This window comes from Danio rerio, chromosome 8 (genome assembly GCF_049306965.1).
Source record: "Danio rerio strain Tuebingen ecotype United States chromosome 8, GRCz12tu, whole genome shotgun sequence".
NCBI lineage: Eukaryota > Metazoa > Chordata > Actinopteri > Cypriniformes > Danionidae > Danio > Danio rerio.
In genome coordinates, this window is record NC_133183.1 from 48395546 (window position 1) to 48417848 (window position 22303).

Below are 22303 nucleotides of genomic sequence, written 5' to 3' on the forward strand. Positions count from 1 at the left end.
GTTCACGCTGTTATAATTTACTTACCCTTTAATACGTTTTGGTGTGATTATTACCCGCTATAAAAAGAAAAAGTATATGTTTTGAATGAGAAGCTGTAATGTAGCTGTGGCGGGATGAATTTTGGCGTGGCGCCCTGCCATGGAAGAATGAATATAGCGGAAACCATGCAGTTGTTATTTCTTTTTGGGACAACTTAATCGTTTTATTTTCAATCCACTTAAATTTGTAAAAATGATTAAGCTAACTTAATGGATTTGTGTTGGGACAGATTGAAGGAATTGTGTGAAACCCAGCATTTTTATAGTGTAGATAAGCTGTTATAATATTTGACTGAAAAACAACTATTTAAGATCTGTAATTTGAGTCTTTAAAAAACAACAACTAAATTCTGAATTTAAATTAGAGTTTTGATGTATTGATAGTAGGATGTATACAAAATATCACCATGGAACATGAGCTTTATCTAATATCATTTTTTTAACTTAATCTTTAACGATTTTCACAAATATACCCGTACAATCATATGACTAGTTTTGTAGTCCAGGGTCCCATTTCACTGATCAAACCATTCATCAGAATATTGTGACAATATTATTAATAATTACATAAGAAACCCATCTTATGCAAGCTTTTACACTGGTATCAATGCTATTTTTAATACCATACTCATGATTTTATGCAGTATTATGGATGCTGAATCTGCAACCTCTGCAAAACACTATATGGACAACCGTATGTGGATCGCATCTGCCTTTTATCTACGCTTTCATTCATCTGGTGTTTATCTCTCTCTCCCCTCGGTGTTAGCAAAAGAGGTTAGTTATGTAAATCTCCAGTGCTGCAGTCTGATAATGGCTGCCGTTTGCAGCACTACCCATCCATCTACCACCCCCATATACTAAAAAATCCTCCAAACATCCAGCATGTTGCTTTAAAATGTATCCAAACTGCATATAAGAGATATAAGAGTAGTTAGAAAATAGGCAGTAACAATGCTTATTTTTTGTAAAACACTTCTTTTTGAGGAATATATATATATGTAGTTTGATGTCTGATGTTTGAGGAAATACAATAACTTTATCAATACCTTCACCGTTTTTTACTGAACTGTACCTTAATATGGAAAAAAAAACACAACAAAACAAAACTCTTTATAATATCCAAATAGTGTAAGTGATTACCATCATTACTGAAAACCTATCTTCATATAGTAATATTTCTTTATATGAAATTATGAATATTTTTTATATATTATATAATATTTATAACTATTTTTTAGGGGTTTTCAACTTTATTGATAGGACAGTGGAGATATAGAGACAGGAAAGTGTGGGGAGCAGAGATAGGGGAAGGATCAGCAAAGGAACTCGAGACGGTAATCGAACTCGGGTCGCTGCGAGCACCTCGGTGCTATGTATCGACGCACTAACCACTAGGCTATTGGCGCCAACATAATGTGTCAATATTAAGTGAGTTTTTCCTTAAAACAAGCAAAATATTCTGCCAGTAGGGTAAGCAAAATAATCTTGTTTTTCCTTTTGACGTGCGATTATCACGTCACCAACCCTCAAACTGATGCAGATCTCGTTTTCATATGCACCCGCTGTTGATTTGCATCAATACAAAACACCCCGTCGACTTATACTATTTTAAAACACATTTAAATGCAAGCACGACCACAAAGAAAAGCAATATTAAATTGAATTCTTTATTAAATCGACAGAATTACTCATCCATTGCAAAGTGAGTCCATGGCACACAATTTCGCAAAACATGGAAGTAGGAACGTTGTCTTAAAATTGATCGGCAACTCCAAAAAGTTTCACAACGATATAAAATGTCACTTCTCACGAAACTTGTCTCAAAACGGCCTGTCGTCTTACAAAAGGAATGTACCAATATCAATGCAACAACCACGAAAGCTCTGCTAACAAGCAGCACGACAAAGCACAATAAAGTTGAACCAATAGCACACATTAACAGCCATAACATTGTTGTTGTTGTTTTTTTTCCGAAAACAGTAAGCGTCGTGTCTCTCTTTAGTTTCACAGAGTTACAAAGCGATTGATACCGCGTTTCGATTCAATTCATTAAAAGAAATCAAGGTTAGGAAAGAGTAAAGTGGAAAGCAGGCTGATTTGATGTGCTCATATACTTTCCATCCGACCCTGACTTCTTGGTGGCAGCAAAATACGTGCCGCTATAGTGCGTTTAATGGAGGTCAGTTTACACAAAAGCTGGTAGTGCTTCAGTTCGCTTCGCATAACATCTCTGCCTTATATCCACGTAGCTTTACAGCAAATGTCAAATCTCTTGTCTCTGCAGCATGTGCCAGTTTTACGACTGTTTAGCTTAGCTTCTGTGAGCCTAACCTTGGTAAAAATGTACAGACCAAACAATGTACTGTGCTTCCTATACAATCCCACCTGACTTTAGTGACCAGGCTTAGCAAAAAACAAAGTGCATTTCCATGTGCGATTGACTGTCAGGTGTAAAGATATTGATTATAATGTGACCCTGCAGCTAAATTGTAAGATCTACGCGAGGGCTTAGTCTCAAGCACAGTTCAACAGCAGGTTTTTGCTATGGTTAAGACTCAAGGAGGTCTGTAAACACTGATAATGTACAATAGTGACGGTACATCAAAGTCTCTACTGAAGCAGTGCCAGGAGGGAAAGTGAGAGTAAAGGTACGTATACTGTACTACAGGAAGAGAGCGACGTTCTCTCCACACTCCTGTCTTTCCCTTTGCACTCGATTCGTTCTGTTGATACAATGGAAATCTTTGACCCTTTGCTTGTTGCTGCTCTCCTTCAGCGGCCGGGAGTGAAGATGTAGTCCAGTGCCTGTCTTTCAGCTGCGGCCACGTTTGGATGCCACAGGTCTACCATGAATACCGCTCTTGGGCCGTCTTCTGCAGAACCTGAGCACACAGTAAAGGGATTTTTTATGTAAATGACAATTTCTTACAACATTTTTATGCATAATTGCTTGCATAAAAGCATCTAAGGACATTATTTTGAAATGATGCTGATATTTTGTTGATTTTAGGTTGTGTTTTAAAGTGACCGAAATCCAATGTCGAGCCAACGTTTAATACAACATCATATTGATGTCAAACTGACATTTATTTGTCTGGTTTGGCAACCAAAATCCAACGTCTGATTGACGTCATATTGGTTCACACAACGTCAAGCTGTAACATCATTAGACAGTAATATTTTGTTGTTTTTAGGTTGTGTGGGAAAGTAACCAAAATGCAACATTTTTCTGAAGTTGGACATTGACGTCGGCCTGAATGCAATGTTTCACGACGTTGGGGTACAATGTCAATCTGACGTCATGTTGACGACCTGTGCCTGCTGGGTGTGTTCAGAGTGGTTAATAATAGGAATTTTTTGGGCTGACTAAACTCCATTAATTATACAAGCTTCCTTTAAACTAATTAACTGATTAATTTTATGAATTATATCTGCTTGTTAAGTAGTGACGTATGAAATACTGTTTCTGGTTCCAAGCCGCTACTTATTTGAATTGAGAAAATATTTATTTTTGACAATTGTTTTTAGTTATATCTCACATTAAAGTCATTTTTATATATAAAAAAAAAATCATGGTCTACACAACAGTCTCTGGACTTGCTGCATCACAGACATAAATATTTTACCAATTTCTAAAAAAATGGATCACTTTCTGGCCATCTGACAACAGGGATATATATATATATATATATATAAATATATATAAATATATATATATATATATATATATATATATATATATATATATATATATATATATATATATATATATATATATATATATATATATATATTAGGGGTGTACGGATCACAGTGACCAACATCCAACATTTTTAACAATTGCAGATAGATCCCTTCCTGCGTCATTCAAATCATGTGTATGAAAGCATTTTGGTGTCCCTGTAAAATATAGCAATGACGGAAAAAGTTGTGGTGGGACCTGCCTAAATGCTTTCTTAGGCTATTAGTTAAATAAGTTTTCTGTCACTGTTTATTTAGCCTGCATTAATGTGTTCTATGTAAAGCTGCACAATTAAACATTAAAAAGATTGAAATCTCAATTCAAACCCATGTAACATGAATGATAAATGATAATAATGATTTGCATTTGTTTATTAATCCTTCTAATAAGCGCTGCAAAAGAGATTCAGTTTTCACATTTTTTTAGTGAGTTACAAATAACTAAATATCACAGAAGAACTGGGATATGGTAAAGATTAAAATCCCCATTAAATTCACTTGACGCTGGTGAAAGCAATTACATTGTGTAACCAATGGGTGTCGACAAACAACCATCAAAATTGTGTCACTAAATAGGTTTTCAAAAATGATCCACCTATAACGAAACAAAGTTTTATGTCTGAATTTTTGAATCATTAATTGAAAATATATGATATAGTGTACAAGATTTCTGTATTTAGCATTATCAGCAACAGATCATATTTCGTATTGAATATTTTAATTTTTTTTCATCTGGTTCTTTCTTGATTTTTATTTTTATAAAAATAGCAAGTTCTAAAATATGTTTATTAAAACTATAGGTGGGCATAGATGGGTAAGCTAAATTGTCCGTAGTGTGTGTGTGTGTGTGAGAATAGGAGTGCATGGGTGTTTCCCAGTGTTGGGTTGCAGCTAGAAAGGCATTCATTGTGTGACGACCCCTTGTGGTTGTTTTCGTTGAGGTATGGGCGTCTGGCTGTGTGCGTCTGCGTGTGTCTGTGTGTTACAGGTCCAGCTGATTGAAAACAGCGGTGTATGGTTGATTTGCCCTGCTAAAATAGCGTGTCTGTCTCGGACGTGAGGAAGGGGGGCTGCAGATGGAATCTGGTCATCATCTTTCGTCTAGGGTCGGTCTTGGACCTGAGTAGGGCTAGCAACATGACTATTGAATTGAGTAAATAAATATGTTTTTCTACCGCAATTGCACTCGTCTTCTACTTGTTTCTGGTGACCGGTTTAGGTCATAACAACTGCATAAAACATATGCTGGATAAGTTGATGGTTCATTCCACGTTGGCAACCCTAGATTAATAAAGGGACTAAGCCGAAAAGAAAATAAACGAATGAATGACAACTGGGATCGACTACATGACTTTTTTTTAGCTAGGGTACAGTATATGACAGAATGAGAAGTTAGAGAGAAAGAAGACGCTGGGATCAGGGAAAGGTCCACAAGCCACTGTCAAGCATTGGCCACAAAAGGCTATATTAGAAATATGAACTCTTTTCATCCATCCTGTATTTACAGGGATTTTGGTAACCCAAACATTTTAATTGGACTCTTATTTACATATAAACATCAATCTCTTTCAGGGCCATTCAAGACTTAAAGAGAATTTTTGGCAAAAACTGTAGAACAATTGTTTTGCTTCATTAAACCTCAATGTATTGTCAGGAGCCATGGGTAATTATTTTGTTTTGCTTGTATTTGTTTTTTGACTTTCCAAGTGCTGCTAGTCATTGACTACTGGGATTTATGGATTCTCTGCTGACCACAGTTTTAGTTAAAAATTTTCATGTTAAACTGGAGAACAAAAAGTCTGGCCTGAGGGTGAGTAAAAAAACAGCAAACACTTATTGCAAGTAAATAATGTAAATGTATCTAAATAATTGTCATAAATAATACTAAATGTATGTAAATGATGACATGATTTCATTTTGGAATAAACTATTTCTTTAAAAACTTTTTCATCATGCTAAAATGCAAGTTTCATCAGACAGGTTTATCTATCACTGTAATCTGTCAAATCAGAGAGGTTTCTATGACAATGTTAAAAGTCTGTTCACCCAAATCTAATTGATTATGAAATCAAAAGAATATGCTAATATATGAATTATTAGCCCCCTGAATTATTACCCCCCCTGTTTATTTTTTCCCCGTTTTCTGTTTAACGAACACTTTTCTCAAAATGTGCATATATATATATATATATATATATATATATATATATATATATATATATATATATATATATATATATATATATATATATATATATACTTAATTATTGACTTTGATAAGTTTTTCTTTTTTGCTGCAGCATACAGCCAGCTTGCATGGTGTAAGGAGTTGTTTTTCTAAAAAAGTGTATCTTTCTGCAGGTATTCCTGTCACTGTTAATTTAGTTATTATTCTTTATGTAATAAAATAATTCATTTTAGTGCCATTTTATCTACTATTTTGCTTAGAAGTTTGTTGGCTGATAATGTGCATTCTTTTTGATGTACCAAAACAAATGTTCTAATTTTGTCAAATAACATACCAAATTATATTTCTATTTTTTTTAAATATTCATTCAAACTGCATGCTTTATAATACAGATTTGTACTGTTCATAGAGAGTAGTATTTTAAATGTAAGATGAAGAAATATGCTATGTCAATGTGTACATTAGTATAGTACAAATTGCTTAGACCTTCTATAAAAAATAAATAAATAAACAGAAATATTACAGAATTCTCTTAAAACTTGTTTAAAATCAAAAACTGTAGCTCATTTATTAACAAACTGGCTAGAATATTCCCACAAAAATTAAAATTTGATCATCTGAATAATAACAAAATTTAACAATAATATCAATAAATAATGAGGAGCTTCACTGTTTTTTCAGCTTCTCTTGTAAAAAGCGAGAAAAAGTAAATATTTTTTTAGTATGAAATGGACTGCTTTTTTAGCGCTTGACACTTTTTGGTCATTTTGTGTTCCAAAAATAAAGTCTAAGGTTAAAAATATGTTACTTGAGAAATGATATTCTACATTCAACAACATTAAAATAAAAGATGACCTACTACATAGATCATGTCTCAGGTAGATTGCACAATTTGTCTCCTAGCTGTATGCTGGATCCATGAAAAATAATTAGCTGCAGTGAATGCCCAACATCTTCATTTGCTTTCTGACTAAAGTCTTCGTTTGCTTACTGACTAAAGGCTGAGGAAATGAGAATAATATTTTCATTCTGGGTTGAACTAACCCTTAAAATCAGCAAAAGTAATGAAACTATATGTTTTAGGGAATCATTAAATTAAAAGTAAAATAAAAGTATTGTTTGCATTCGGCTCACACACTGATTTGCTGATTCAAAAACATGTGACACCAGTATTAGGCCAGTTTGATGGTAAACGGTGAACTAAGTTTTTCCCCCACAATTGTGATGGTATAGCAGTCAAAACGAGACAAAAGAGCTCATGTATGGGACAAATTCTGGACCTTTGGCAGTGGGGGTTGGGTCGTTTAAACCACCAGAACCCCCAACCCCCTCTCCTCTAGGCCATGCACTGATAAATGTGATAAGTAACTCTTCATATTTGACAAAACCGAGAACCCAGTGTGTAAAAGCTTTCATTATTCTTTATAGTTTACTAGATTTGTTTAACAGTTCTGTCGAATAACTGAAACGCAGTTGCAGTAATTATTTTATTATATAAGTCGTTGGACATGCATAGGCAACTATAAATGCTTGATTGCCAAGTATGCTGCACTATATCAACTGTGACAATGTCATATTCAGAAATAATGAGACATTCACTGATTAACACACACACACACACACACACACACACACGCACACGCACACGCACACGCACACGCACACGCACACGCACACGCACACACACACACACACACACACACACATATATATATATATATATATATATATATATATATATATATATATATATTGTACATATATATATATATATCTGTTTGGTTCTCATGGCTTGAAATGTGTTTTTTTTTATTCTATATGCAATAGGAACAGTAAGAGGTTAAGGAGAAAAAATATAAATAATTTATTGCAATACGCATTTGGTTTTACTTAAAAGCCAAGAAAAGTACACTAGATCCTAGTGTATTGTATAAAAAAAAATTAACACTGAAATCTCACAGCTGTTGGTAGCCCATGTACAAACTGGGGAACACACGTTCCTACATTTTAAAAATCAACATACATGTGAAGTTAAAGATAAGTTGGCCATTTCAAATAAACATATTTGTACTTAAGTAAACATAAATAAACCATCCTAATTATCTCTGTGCTGAAAAAAATGCGAGACTGAAGTCTGTAACGCGGATTGAGTGCTTTTATGAGATGACAGAAGCCCATATCTCCCATTACCGAAAACGGCTGCAAATATTTAGCAATAAACACCCACACTGCCTTTGTTATTTTTATGTGTCTCTCGGAACCAGTTGGGTATGTTTGCTTAAAAGATTCAGCAAGAGAGTGTTGCTATTTGGAGGACTTTATTACCTTCTCTGCTATCCTGCCTTCAGACAGTGATATTGCTGGGTGATGGCGCTGCAGATGTGCAGTCATGGTTATACATGTAAAACAATGCTTGCACACAGTTATCTTTTGTTCACCTTTTTTCTTTTATTGGCATTATACTTACTGGCAAAACCGAAATGTCCTCACACCGCAGATTTGAAAGACGCCGGCGCTTCCTCGTACTGTTAACTCACTTCGCCGGCGATTCCTTGTACTGTTGCCTCAGCCTCAATTCACCGCCGCTTGCCATGTTAAAGTGTTGAATGATGGTCAAGCGCCCCCTAACTTTAAAGCATAGTGATTGGATATTTGGATATATAAGAGTTTCCTCATCTCAGCTTATGGACTTACAAGCAAACACTTAATTCGGGGAGATATAAAAATACACATAAATTATTTAAACGCAAAACCGAGAAAACCGCAATTCACAAGCGCATATTGAACCGGAGGTTGTACCGAACGGTACAAATAAATTAATAAATAAATAACGCGTTAAAAAAAATTTACGCAATTAACGCAATTGCAGGTTTTTCTTACTTTCTGTTGTGGTGGACATGTGTTTAACATGCAAGAAATGTGGATAAGACCAAGGAAGCACTTTTTGAAGGCAAGTTTCAGTATAAAACAATTAGTCGCATCACCAGGCTCTCCAAAGTTTCATGAAATTTCGGGTGTTTAATTTTTAACTTTCGACTTCTGTTGTAAGTTGATACCGCATGGCGAACAGAAACAAAATCCTCCGCATTTCGTGACTCTGTGTTCCTTTAAGGTATTAAAATCACTGCTTAGGCTACACGGTAGAATTTTATTAAGAGTATAATCTTAACCATATTAAAATCGGAGTATTGGTGTCTTATGTGAATGCACTCAGAAAGTCTCTGGTGAAGTCGCGAGCTGTCAAAGACAGGGCATTACTCTGCCTTTCAGCATGAGGCCTCCAAGTTTAGCGTGTTTACTCATTAAAAGCAACGAAAGCGTATGCTTCGCGTTGTTGTGTCAGAGTCCTTGTGAAATACAGTAATACTTTAGGACGCTTAGTTTAAGCAAATCTGAGGGGAGTTGCTCCAGTATGGAAGGCCGTTGGGGCCAAAACGTCTGCAGTGCGTTGTGTGTGTGTCTGTCTGTGTCTGTGTCAGGCCCGTTGAAGGGTGTCAGGGGTGGAGTGAGCGACGTATCTGAGTAGGGGCGTGTGCGCGTGAAACGTACCTGAAGGACGGTGGGGGTGAGTTGCGCGCGACATAGGCTACCTGAAGAGCTAGGAGGGATGCGGGGGAGAGGGGTGTGCAATGTATTTAACGACCGGTTTGCGAGAAATTATCATTCATTTGCGGGCATTTGGGAGTCTCTGTGCACTTGCTGGATACTCCTAGTCTTAGCAACTGGATGAATGTAAAGGAGGATTAAGCAAAATTGTTTCTACTCTATAACTAATGTTCTCAACTCACAGCAACAAAACTTTACAATGAGTGCAACAGTTTGTATTCTATAGTTTATTATTATAATTTTTCATTTTCCATATCTGCAATTCCTGTATTTTGGCATTTTTTTGCAGTCCACTTAGAATCCAACATGGAAATCAATGTTTTCTTTATTGGCATTGATTGTTTTGAAATTTAAATGTCATTAACATGCCTGTGTTTTAATTTCTTTAATAAATATGGCTGTCAAGCCAGGATCTTGATGGTTTATTGTGGGTATGTTGTTTACATGAGGAAATCTGTGTTACAAGTTAAACAAAAATTCTATTAGACAATTACATTTTGAATTTTAATTCTAATAAACAATTATATTTTAAATTTAAATAGTTTTTGTTTTGCATTTACATTAATTTTCCATTTGAATAGCCAAAATTACAAGTTTCATTATTTTAAATGCGATTAATCGCGATTAATTTTTTAAAAAAGGTGTGATTAATTAGTTAATTTTTTTAATCGATTGACAGCACTAATATATATATATATATATATATATATATATATATATATATATGTGTGTGTGTGTGTGTGTGTGTGTGTGTGTGTATGTATATATATATATATATATATATATATATATATATATATATACATATGTGTATGTGTGTGTGTGTGTGTGTGTGTGTGTGTGTATACACAAACACACACACACACACACACACACACACATATATATATATATATATATATATATATATATATATATATATATATATATATATATAATCAGTACTAGTTATAATTTGATAAAACTGTAATTTACACATATTTTAAAATATATTTTTTATTTATAGTTAACATCTATTTTTACACATCTCTATATGTGCAAAATACTATTATTATATTATTTAGACTACCTGACAAAAGTCTTGTCATCGATCCCAGTTGTAAGTGTAACAAATAATAACTTGACTTCCAGTTGGTCATTTGGAAAAGTGGCAGAAGATAGATTTGTCTGATGAATCATCTGTTGAACTGCATACCAATCATCAGAAATGCAGCAGAAGACCTGTTGGAACCCGTTTAGAAAATGTTTCTCACAGAATTCAGTCAAGTTTGGTAAAGGAAAAAATCATGGTTTGGGGTTACATTCAGTAAGAGATCTGCACTGTGGATGGCAACATCAACAGCCTGAGGTGTCAAGGCATTTGTTCTGCCCATTACAAACAGACATTACAAACCACAGGAGAGGGCAAATTGTTCAGCAGGATAGCACTTCTTCTCATACTTCAGCCTCAACATCAACAAGTTCCTGAAAGCCAAGAAGTCAAGGTGCTCCAGGATTGGCCAGCCCAGTCACCAGAGATGAAAATTATTGAGCATGTCTTTGGTAAGATGAAGATTTGTCTTTCATTGAAGCCATTTCTGATAGCGAATGATCAACTACAAGACAAGCTATTATTTGTTGTTCCTTAAACTTGGATAGGCGACAAGACATTTGTCAGGTAGTCTACTATTAATTAATAAACAGTACAGAGTCAAGAAATTCCTTTTAAAGTTAATATAAACCTGTATTTTTAAATATAATAAATATCTGAAATATATAAAATGTATAATTCAAACCTTTATATGTTTAAACTAAATAATGTAAGATCATGTATAGTTTGATAGGGATTGTGTCAGACAGACTGCTGCATAAGATGTCAGCATCACTGAATGTTTTTTTTCGGCATTAAAAATTCATATCAGCTGACCACCACTGCACTCTTTATTTTATATCAAAGGCCTGTGCTCTACTATCTATTACATTTAGGCAATGCATTGTTTGTCTTTCTCACCATCATGAAATGCAGTGTGAAGAAAAGAGTCATCGAACAGCAGGCAGCTTCCCTCAGACCAGCACTGCGGCTCTCCACCGACTACCAGCTCACAACCAGAGGGCACCTTCAGTCCTGCACACACACACACACACACACACACACACACACACACACACACAATGAATATACCTTAAACAGACAGATAGTGCATCACAGTGGTTTAAAACACACAATACCTGTCAGATGTTTGGGCACGTTTGATTTAAAGTTTTGCGCCTGAAAATCCGTTTGATAGAAAATAAAATCTGCCTCTAAATTAGTTTCCTTGCAAACTTTCATTCATTCATTTTCTTTTCAGATAGGTTGCTTTATTAATTAGGGGTCATCACATCAGAATGAACCACTAACTTGTCCAGCATATGTTTTACACAGCAGATGCCCTTCCAACTGCAACCCAACACTAGGAAAATATCCTTGCGACTTATTTATTTATTTATACTAAGGTTACAGTATTCAAAATGTGTCCAGTTTAAATTTAAACTACTTACGTAATGTTTAAAATAATCTGAAATATTTATTGATATGTTAATGCAAATTACTGTTTAATAAATTGGGTTTAATTTAAGTTTCAAAAAATGTTTTATTCATGTAGTTTTTTATTTGCTTATTTATTCAATGCAGTAAAAATTATTATGTTATGAAATAATATTACAACTGTTCTCTATTTCAATACATTTTGAAATGCAATATTAATAAGATGGCAAACAAAATTTTTCAGCTGCCGCACTTCAGTTTTCAGTGTCACATGATATGCTGATTTTCTGCTTTAAATATCTTCCACTTTCGATGTTGAAAAAACATTTCTAGAGGACATTGATAACTAGGAATCTATATTATATGCATGCCTGATTAATAATTTCAGTTTTTCAAAATACAAATATAAACTCTTACTGACCCCAACCTATATTTGTAAGATTTCCATACCACTTTTTGAGTTACTCTAAAATATGATGACAAATGTGACCCCGGATCACAAAACCAGTCATAAGTGTTTATTCAGATATTTAGATTTATACATCATCTGAAAGCTGGAAAAAATACATTGACAAGTGTGGTTTAAATTTGGCTATTAGATGCAACTCCATCTGGAATCTAATCGTTTAGAAAAATCTAACTTTTAAGAAAATCACGCCCGCTTCGAATGTTATCACTCGATTGAATAGACGTTACCAGTGGCTTTTAGCTGATAGATATGGCTTTGCACATACTGGTAGGCTCAGAAGGCTATTATTATCCATCCACATGGTTAATCAACTATATTAATAGAGAAGACTCCAAATACAGATCTGTTTTTACCTTACTGTGGCAGTTGGGTTTAGGTTTGGAGTGGACATTAAAAGAAAACAATTATTGGAAAATTTAATAAGTAATATATATAATTCTCTTTAACTTCCTGTATGTTATTTATAGCTGATTAACCATGTGGATAACAGGAGCCTACCAGTATACGCAGAAGGCCCCTACTGGCCTGTATCTATCAGCTGATAACCACTGAAAACGCCATTTTAATTTCGTGATAACATTCGAATCAGCTGGTAAATCACCTTTAAAGTTGTCCAAATTTCATTATAGCCATATTACTGAATTGCGTTTAGATTGTTTTACCAAACAAAATGTCTCCATGTAAGATGATCTCTACTTAATACCCTAATGATTTTTGGCATAATATAAAAAAATATATATATTTTGGCCCATGCAATATATTTGGCTTTTCCCAAAAACACGTAGGCTAAGATAAACGACGAGTGGATGAGCCCAAACTTCTGACTGGTGGTGTTCATATATTCCAATCCATTAACCTCTTACCAAGATGGCAGCGCAGGCGTACATTAGTGGGGCCGTAGTGTTCAGTGATGGTGGATCCTGGACTGAGCACAGAGAAGCAGGCATTTCCAAACACATTATTGGCAATAAAAGTACGGAGCTGCCCAAGAACCCTCCATGTACGTGGACACCTTCTGGCATTCAGCACCATTGGAGTACCCTGGTTCACCAGATAGAAGGTCCACCACTGGCCACGGGGGGTACTGTTGGCCTTCCAGCCAGGTGGAAGTGAAGAGCCGGTCCGACTGGATGGCAGCCGGTATACACTTTCAAACTCAGCCAGAAGTGCAGGGAAACTTCTCTCCAGGAGCTCCACGTCATGCTTCTGCGCTTCCCGGGAGAAGAAAGGAGCTGAGGGAAGGTCTGGCAAGAAGAAAACCTCAGGTTTTTGGATAGACGGACGGCTGCAGAGTAAATAACGGCCTTGTTCGCGTACGCCCTTGTGCACGCGGCCCATGCCAGCCCAGGTGTAGCGTTTGGCGTACTCCTGCAGGCTGTGGTACAGCCGCTGGTTCAGGCCTTCACCAGGTTTGGTGCACCGGAAGCATTCTGAGGACTGGCAGTAGGCAAACCCATTGAGTTCTTCATCACTGACTCCACCTCCTCCAACCCCACCGATCTGCCGGAGTTTGGAGGAGCCTCCACGGGACGAGAGCTCTGAGGCCAGAACGCCAGGTACAGCGCCAACACGCGGCTCAGGGCTGAAACCGCCACGGAGAGATGGGCTGGTGTGTTCACATCCCACACGATAGCAGTACCAGATAAACAGAAGGGCGAGACAAAGAGCAGTGCCTAGAGCGCTGGACTCACACTCTCGCACCGACTGCATGCCACCTGCCACCCATTCCCTCATCCGCTCTAAAGACCACTCCATCCCTGCATAAGAACATAGATTCAAGCGCTAGCTCAGACACACACGCTCAGACGTACATGTAGATTTGATTGAGGGTGCTCTAATTGGTTGGGTTGCGCATTGAAGAGCTTGATTTGGTATTTCAGTCCAGCAACACCGCCTTCGCTTCCTGTTCTTGCTTCATTTTCCTGCCTCATCAAGAAGCTTTTTATGCAATCGGTTTAATTCGTGCTTAAATCACGTGACTGCTGCTTTGGTTTCAGTGCTTTTGGAAATGTTGACAGTGTGCCTCTGAGAGATGCTTCAGCTGCTCCTCGCCTCCTGATCCCAACCAACAGACACAGTGAGCCCGAGGGCACCTGGGAGAAAGAAAGAAACAGATATAAAGGACATTTTGTGATAAAGTGCAGCAGAGAGTATCTGTGCGTAGACACTGCCGTCAAGCCAAACTGCATCACACCTGCCTTGATGGCCTGGGTTGACCACATGATCATTTCTATATACCACCCACCCACACACATTCCGGCTACTTCACCAACCCCCTCCCCACCCTCACTCACAGACCGACCAGCAGCCTGATAGAGACCGCAGCACAAAGACAGGAATGGCATCTGAAATTCAGTTTTGGCAACACCTCCGCACTGCACTTTTCTAAAAATCATGAGTCATGAGAGAATTCCAAGCCATATACCTGCATTAAAAGCATACATAAACCTGCAGGAACATATTTGAGCCTAATTGGCCGACACAAAGACAACAGGGAATTGTTGCATTGCTGTTGCATTAGGATCCTTCAGATGGAATGCGCCCTGACAGGATAGTAGAGATGCGTGATAAAAACAAACCTAGGGTATATTACACGCGTTATAACGCGGCGGCTGTCAACAGACAGATTGAGAGAGGGAGTAACAGCAGGGGAATGCGTGCAATAATAAAAGAACAAAGAAAAGGAAAACCCATCAACATAACAATTTACATAAAAACACCCAGCATGCAAAAATAACGAGTCAATGGGCAAATGACGCTCATTCAATCGCATATTTACCGAGAGCTTCACGGCACTTCTGGTCTGTCAGATTAGCAGCGACTGTTCCGCCCGGCGTTTGCCAGCTCTCCTGCCTCTACACTTGCCTCTCAGACACCTCCCTGTCGATGTGTTTCATTGCAGTTTCTAGTCCTGCCCTTCTGTCCGTAAAGCGCTGTCAGGCGACGTCCATAATGCCGAACGCAACCGGGCAGAAAACAACATGACAGACGTCCTGCGTCTCATCATTGAAATCTGGGCGTTTATATAACCAAGACGCACAGCTAACTCACTGATTGCTTGCTTAAATCCTGACACATGATTAGTATAGGGTTAATATCAAAACTTCTACTTGTAACGGAAATATCAATAATTCAAAGTATTATTATTAGGCAAAATAATAATTATTAATAATACTTTTCGAGCCATACAGCTAACTCATTATGCATGCAGGTAAAGAAGAGGTGCCACGGGCAGTAGTGATGGGGATTCAGTCTTCTTTATGCGTTCACAATAAATAAATTAAATATAGCATGATAAAATAAATAGATTAATAAATAAATAAATAAGTAAGTAAATAAATAAATAAATGATACGTTTAAATAAGTATCGGTGCAGTTAACATCGTTTACCAATGGGGGCGACAAGCTAGTGCTTTTATTTTAATAATCTTTATATTACAATTATCATTTTTGTGTTTGTATGTGTTTGTGTGCAAAAGGGATATTATTGTTATTCAAGCTTTCAACCTAAACATTCAAAGCAGAGTGCTGTATGAAAGGAAAACAAGCCTAAACCAAAAGCTTTCCCTTTCATTTTAATTTAATTCAGACAGCAATACTTTAAGTTTACGCAACAGGGACGAAAGTAACATAAAAAAAAAATAAATAAAATAAAAACAATTTTAAAAAATAATTAACTTTCAGAAATATATATTTTGGTGTGGTTACTGACTCACAAAAGTGCTCTATTAAAAGCCGGTGTTATTTTCTATCAATGTAGAAAAACTGCACATTGTTATCTAAAACCCCAACAGCAGAGATGAAAGTAACAAAACAATATTTTTAAATATATCTGACTATGACCTTGTTGATGTTCACTGCAAACATATTTTGTCTTTTGTTTTTGCAAAAATATTAAACTGTTTTGATTTTAAATTTCAGTTCCATCAAATGTTTTAAAAGCAACACAACAATGCAAAATGTTAACATTTTTCTGAAAAGTTTTGAATATTTTATTATTATTGAAAATATACATAAAAAAACAAACAAACAAACAAAAAAACAACTGAATCCAAACACTGCAAACTCTAATGTGGAAGTGAAAAATAAGATTTGTCTGTTAACAATGGGACATGAATAACTTTCGTCCCCACAGGAACTTGTGTCATTTAAACATTGAAAAACTCAGACAATTCAAACTTAAGTAAGTGTTCATGCACTAAATAACCTGTAGATTGATCATTACTGTGACTCATAAAAAGAGAAACGCAACTTGTAATAAGGAAAAAAAGAACTGCTGCAATAATTTAGTTTCTGCACTTTAAAACTGAAATTCGGACCAAATCACGGGACATGGCCTCGATATCAGCTGATATTTGGCAGCTCCATCAAGGGTTGCACGCTAAATGTGCTGTTATAGACTGGAAAGCAAATGTTGTCAGGGCTTTGAGAAAATCCCTTTTACTTTCATCCCATGTTACTTCTATCCCTGCTCTCCCCAATCTGTGTCTGCACAAATGTGCAGAGGCATTAATGATAAAATAATATGAAATATTAAAACAAAAATAATTGTTTTCAAAAAATACATATTTGAATGTTGTTTTAAAGCCTTTTCAAGCCCCTAAAATAAATAAATGGTCAAAACATAAAGTGTTCCTAAGAATGTATTGTAACATTTAAGATAATTCATGTTCACACCCTTTGTAGAAACCATGTTTTAATATATTTTGTGTAACCCTGGTTTATTGCAAGTACACCCTGCAATGTTTAATGAGTTTTAGTTTTTGATTTCCACCAAAAGAGAAATGAAAAACCTTTAAGGAACAGTCCCAGAACACTTAAAGTCCCCAAGAGATCAAAACTAACCATATGATTTTGTTAACTCAGTTTTGTGGTGAACAATTCATCTGTGCATATCATTAAGAAAAAAAATGTTTGCCCCTTTAATTGAAATTTGAAAATGCACTTCCTGTTTGTTTTCAGTCTTATTCGCAGATTATGTGATTTTGAGGTAATGGGCTAACATATTTAATCACGCTGGTTCAACTGTCAGTTTTGACAATAAACAGAAATGCTAAGCAGGGGTCTGTTAGGTTGTAATAACTCTTCTAAAACCCCTTTCTCAATCTTTCTAAACGAAATTCCTACTTTGCTACATTCATTCAACCAGTGGTAGAAAAAACAAGCCACACCCACTGTTGTGTCATTAAGGCTGTTTCTCAATATGCGTTCTTCAGCGACCTTGTGTCCTCGTGATCTCATGTAACGTCATCATCAACTGCCAACGTTCAGTTCCAAAACTCAAGACCGCAAGAATGGAGGACACATGAAAATTCCCTAATGTGTTCTTGGTATCGAGGACACGTCGATGCAGCACTCACTCTAGAAGTCTCAGAAATCATTGCGACTAAAGGTGGGAAAAGGTGGAAAGTGCACCATTTTATATAGATTTATTATTTAAGTTTAGAGATATAACGTATTTACCTCCCTAAATTTACCTAAATGAAACGGTGAAAGTAAGCATTACCATGAGAATATTAATAAAGGCATAAAACACACATTAAGGGTGTTATTTTGCTGAAATTAGTATTAAAATCTGTTTTATTTGTATTGTGCAAGGTATATTTGCAAAGTCTTTAGGCATAGTATATATTGTTAAAGGGGAAAATTGAAGTAAATCGATGTATGAATGCTGTAATGTTTAAATCATTTTCCGTTAAAAACGCGTGAAGGTCACGTGACCATCAGGAAAAACCAGGGAAGAATAGACCTTTTTCACAGCGGAATTGAACACCGGAAGCGCCCTTCGAAGCAGTGTATCGATATTTCCGGGTTCGCTAGGAGTCGCAGAGACATGACAGCCTCGGGACAGCGGATGACTTTCTCATGGTCAACTTTGCCATAATTTGGACAGGAAGATGTTGTTCGGTGAATGTGTAAAACTGCCTTAATAAAACAGCATTTAAAAGATGATACCGATTTGCAGAATTTGTGCAGAAAACGTGTCTTACACAGCGTTTGCAACGTCAGGTTCCAGTAAAGTGCACAGCCAACAGCATAAAATCTGCTCATTCAAGCCATTCGTAAACCAGATTAACCTGGCTATTTAACATCCAGCAGGATGAGTTTTATGTCAGTAGTCCCGTCTGTAAACTGTGCTAACCCCCTCCTTCCTTTTTATTCAGAGTCAGATATAGTGAATGGCGAGTTGCTATCGGTTAATGCATTACAGGTTGTTTAATGCTCGTGAGGTTTTCTCAAGTCTGGAAACACGTTAGCTCTTACTTTTTTATTATTTATTTAAAGAACAGCAAATAACATTTTACAATACAAAAATGTACATACCAGGGGGTAATTATAAATAAAATACAAATATACAAAATGTAATATAACATATGTAATAATAAAATACATGGTAGAGTTCACACATTTTAAAGTGGGTCGAGTTGATACTGGTATTATGCAAGCATATTTCAGTCATCAATACCTTAAAATCTGGTTTCATATTAGTAAATTTACATTTTGAATGTACAATTTTGTTAACAACATAAGCAAATAAATAAATAAAACTATTTTCCTCTAGATTAGGATAATCAAGTAAAGCCCAAATGTACATATATCCATAATGAAAGAGGTTTTGAACACAAAAGAATCGTTATTAATACATTTTGCAGCTTACCCCATAAGCTGACTATGTACAATGCCAAAATAAGTGTAAAACTGTCTCCTCATATTCGTTACAAAAATACAATTTACATCAATCCCACTTTTAAATTTTTGCAAACAATGTTTTGCTGGATAAAACCTGTGGATGAGTTTATAGGACATTTCTTTATTTCTATTTCTAACATGATATTTCTGTGGTAACAGCCAGACTTTTCTTCAATTCACCCTTTAATAAAGACATATAATAAAATTGAATATAAGGTACAGTAATGATTTCTTTTTGGAAAAGAGTATGAATAGCTCTATCATTACTCTTGGTATTTAGTAAAACAAAATTTGCTGACATAAGATTTAGTAATATGAAAAGACGATGCATCAGAAGGATGGTCTTATTAATACCTCTAAATAACATGAATGAATAACATCTCTGCAGGAATTGAACCAATAACAGTTTAAAACTTGCTGGGTTATTGAGATTTTGTAATAAAGGAGTTAATTGTAAGAAAAGTTTACCATCTTTATTATATAACTGACTAAACAAATAATTTTGCTGTCAAACCAATTAAAAAAAAAGAGATTTGCATTTGTATGAACTGTCTATTCCAAAATAAGCATGATAAATCATGCTTATAGATTAATGACTATGATGAGCACTTGTTTGTGGAAGGCAGATAGCTTAACTGGAGTTTTGTCTATATTATAATTACTCATCAAAATAAACCATAGACCATCAGTTTTTAATGAAACAATAATCTCCGCTTTGAAGTGCATACAGCATAAGAATGTACTCCCGCATATAACTTGAAACGGCATTCAACCCCCTTTAATATTGTCATCCATGATTTTCCCTGTCCTTCGTCTTTCGGGAGATCTTGGTCATTAAAGTAAGAGTGTCGTTTTTGAGTTGGAGCAGCTGGCAACGCAGCAATCACAGCGATGAGATGACCCTGCCATTCTTTCTTGCTCCGTCGCATTGAAACCGGATGTTGTGGTACACTGCTTCGCTTACCGGAACCAGGAAGTGTGAAAAAGGCCTATGCAACATCTCATTTCTTATAGGACACGTTCTGTTCTCGCGGTCTCTCGAGTTCGTTCTTCTGAGCCGACCTGGCAAGCCTGGTCTTCACAAGAACGCAGGCCTGTTCTCTGCGTTCTTGGAATTAAGAAACAGCCTAAAATTCCATTTCTCTAGGAACTGTATCACAATACGAAAAAAATAACGATCACAGCTTCCGGTTTATGGGAACTTTAACTTTTTATGTCAGCTAAAACCCTTCATTTTTGTAATGGACATTATTCAGTCTCCCTTCTGCTTGTTATAAATTTTATACAGACATCTCCCGGAAGTTCACATACCACCCCCCTACCCACCCCACACATTTCTCGCAAACATATGTTCCCCCCTGGAAATGAATTTTTTCCAACTTGGGATGTTTATATGTGATGGTGAAAAAATATTTTTGTTTACACTCCAAATCAAACAATCAAAAGGTGGTTATAATTCAAGGATTTCTTTCATTGTAAACACATTCATTCAAAACACTGATTTGTTGAAGAACATGCCTACAAAGCCTTTCTCACTCAACATAAACCCTGCAGTGCGACAAGACTTAATCATAGACAAATAGTAAAAGCAAGATAGACTCATCCACATTTTAAATATATGTAACAATTTTACTCCTACAAGGCGGGTTATATTGTAATAAACGCTTGTTCTAAAGTAACACTTCTACGGACTACAACACCCATGGAGCATTGAGCGCCACGTAGACTACTTCCTCTGACGTCATACTGGAGAGCGTTCAGCGGGAGAACAGACTTGCAACAAATGAAACGCGTTTTGCGGTTTGTTAGTAAATTTCAACTTTGCTTTGATAGTAGGATATACTTAGTTCTATGTATACAATGTAGTCATCGACGGTTAGTTTCACTATCAGCTCAGCAGACTGCAGTAACGCGGATATCTGCTTTACATTGTTTGAGCCATAAAGTAGCCAGGATACGAGCTTCTTTCAAAATGCAGGTTTGTAGTCGCATAATTTCATTACTTTAGAATAGCACAGTGACTGTTGCAGACTAAAAACGACAGACAGTGACAAATTAGAAACTTGCCTTGAGGTGATAGACGAAGTAAACAGTTCCTGATGTGTTCGTAATCGAATCTTCAAATGCAATGAAGGACCTCCCCTTTACCCAGCCCTCAGAAACAGAAAACGAGTCCCACAGAGCATGTTTATAAACAATATCTGTAATTCAATTCAGGAATGTGTACAAATAGACCTTCAATAAGTTAATATGTTTCAGACCAAAAAGTATCCCAAAAATGAACTTGAAAAATATATTTACTTTTTAAATTTTTTTTAATAAAAATATTATTTTAATAAATTGCATTAGTATATGTATGGAGTGTTGATACAAAAATGAATATAATTAGTATTGCCATCCTTTAAAATGCAGTAGGGTTAACATTTATTATTATGAGGCATTAATAAATACCTCAAGCTTAATTTTCATGAGTCCTAAAAAAATTTTAATAAAAACACTATGTGCTAAATTTAAATCAGGAAATTCCATTGAAAACATTATAGTTAAAGTACCCCATTCCTAGTGACTGAAGCTCCATGTGAAACCCATGACGTGCACCTGTTCTTCACAGGCCTTCACAGCATTAACTGGAGGACGGCTTTGCTTTGACAGTTTACCATTTGATCACACACAGCAGCAAATTGAGACTCTCTGCATAGTTTGGACAGAACTATGCAGGAAATGGGAGGAGGGGTGTAATTTGACCATAGAGACAGAAATAAGCTGTAATTGAATTTTTTTCTGCAAAGATACATTTTTAACTCTACATTCACCTGTAACTTTAGATGCATTTATCATTTTTATTGGCCCCCAAAGATTCTTATGATCATCCTAACTTTCCACCTGAATCGACACCACTGTTCTTATTGACTAATCACTATATGAAACTGAAGAGAAAGCGAAAGTGAACGTGGTAAACTCAGAGCTCATGGCCTGCTCACTGCAGCAAAAACATTACAGTAGTTACCCACCTGTCTGTTTTGAAGACCTTCTTTGGGATAAACTTGCTGAAAGCTTCAGT

At 36.0% G+C, this 22303-nt stretch overlaps 2 protein-coding genes across 3 annotated transcripts in view; one reads left to right on the forward strand and one right to left on the reverse strand.

The window, feature by feature from the left end:
* Positions 1-1695: 1695 nt before the first annotated feature.
* Positions 1696-21372, reverse strand: asphd2 (aspartate beta-hydroxylase domain containing 2). 2 transcript variants are annotated; one of them, XM_005167384.6, is made up of 4 exons: positions 21310-21372; positions 13416-14645; positions 11568-11681; positions 1696-2924 (listed from the first exon to the last, which is right to left on the reverse strand). In XM_005167384.6, the coding sequence occupies exons 2-4, from the start codon at positions 14305-14307 to the stop codon at positions 2815-2817; spliced, it is 1116 nt and encodes a 371-aa protein (XP_005167441.1). In that variant the 5' UTR covers positions 14308-14645; positions 21310-21372; the 3' UTR covers positions 1696-2814.
* The window catches only part of ggt5a (gamma-glutamyltransferase 5a), a 44904-nt gene continuing 43571 nt past the window's right edge, over positions 20971-22303 (forward strand). Inside the window, exon 1 of the mRNA XM_073909748.1 lies at positions 20971-21220. The gene's annotated coding sequence lies outside the window, so the exon portion shown is untranslated. The remainder of the gene's footprint in view (positions 21221-22303) is intronic.

Bases quoted from the DNA above. Each gene is read 5' to 3' on its own strand.
- asphd2 (XM_005167384.6), bottom strand. From the start codon at position 14,307: ATGGAGTGGTCTTTAGAGCGGATGAGGGAATGGGTGGCAGGTGGCATG. The intron at 11,682-13,415 runs GTAAGAGGTTAA...GTGTGTGTGCAG, and splicing joins ACGCCTGCGCTGCCATCTTG to GACTGAAGGTGCCCTCTGGT. The intron at 2,925-11,567 runs GTGAGAAAGACA...CTGTGTGCTCAG, and splicing joins TCACACTGCATTTCATGATG to GTTCTGCAGAAGACGGCCCA.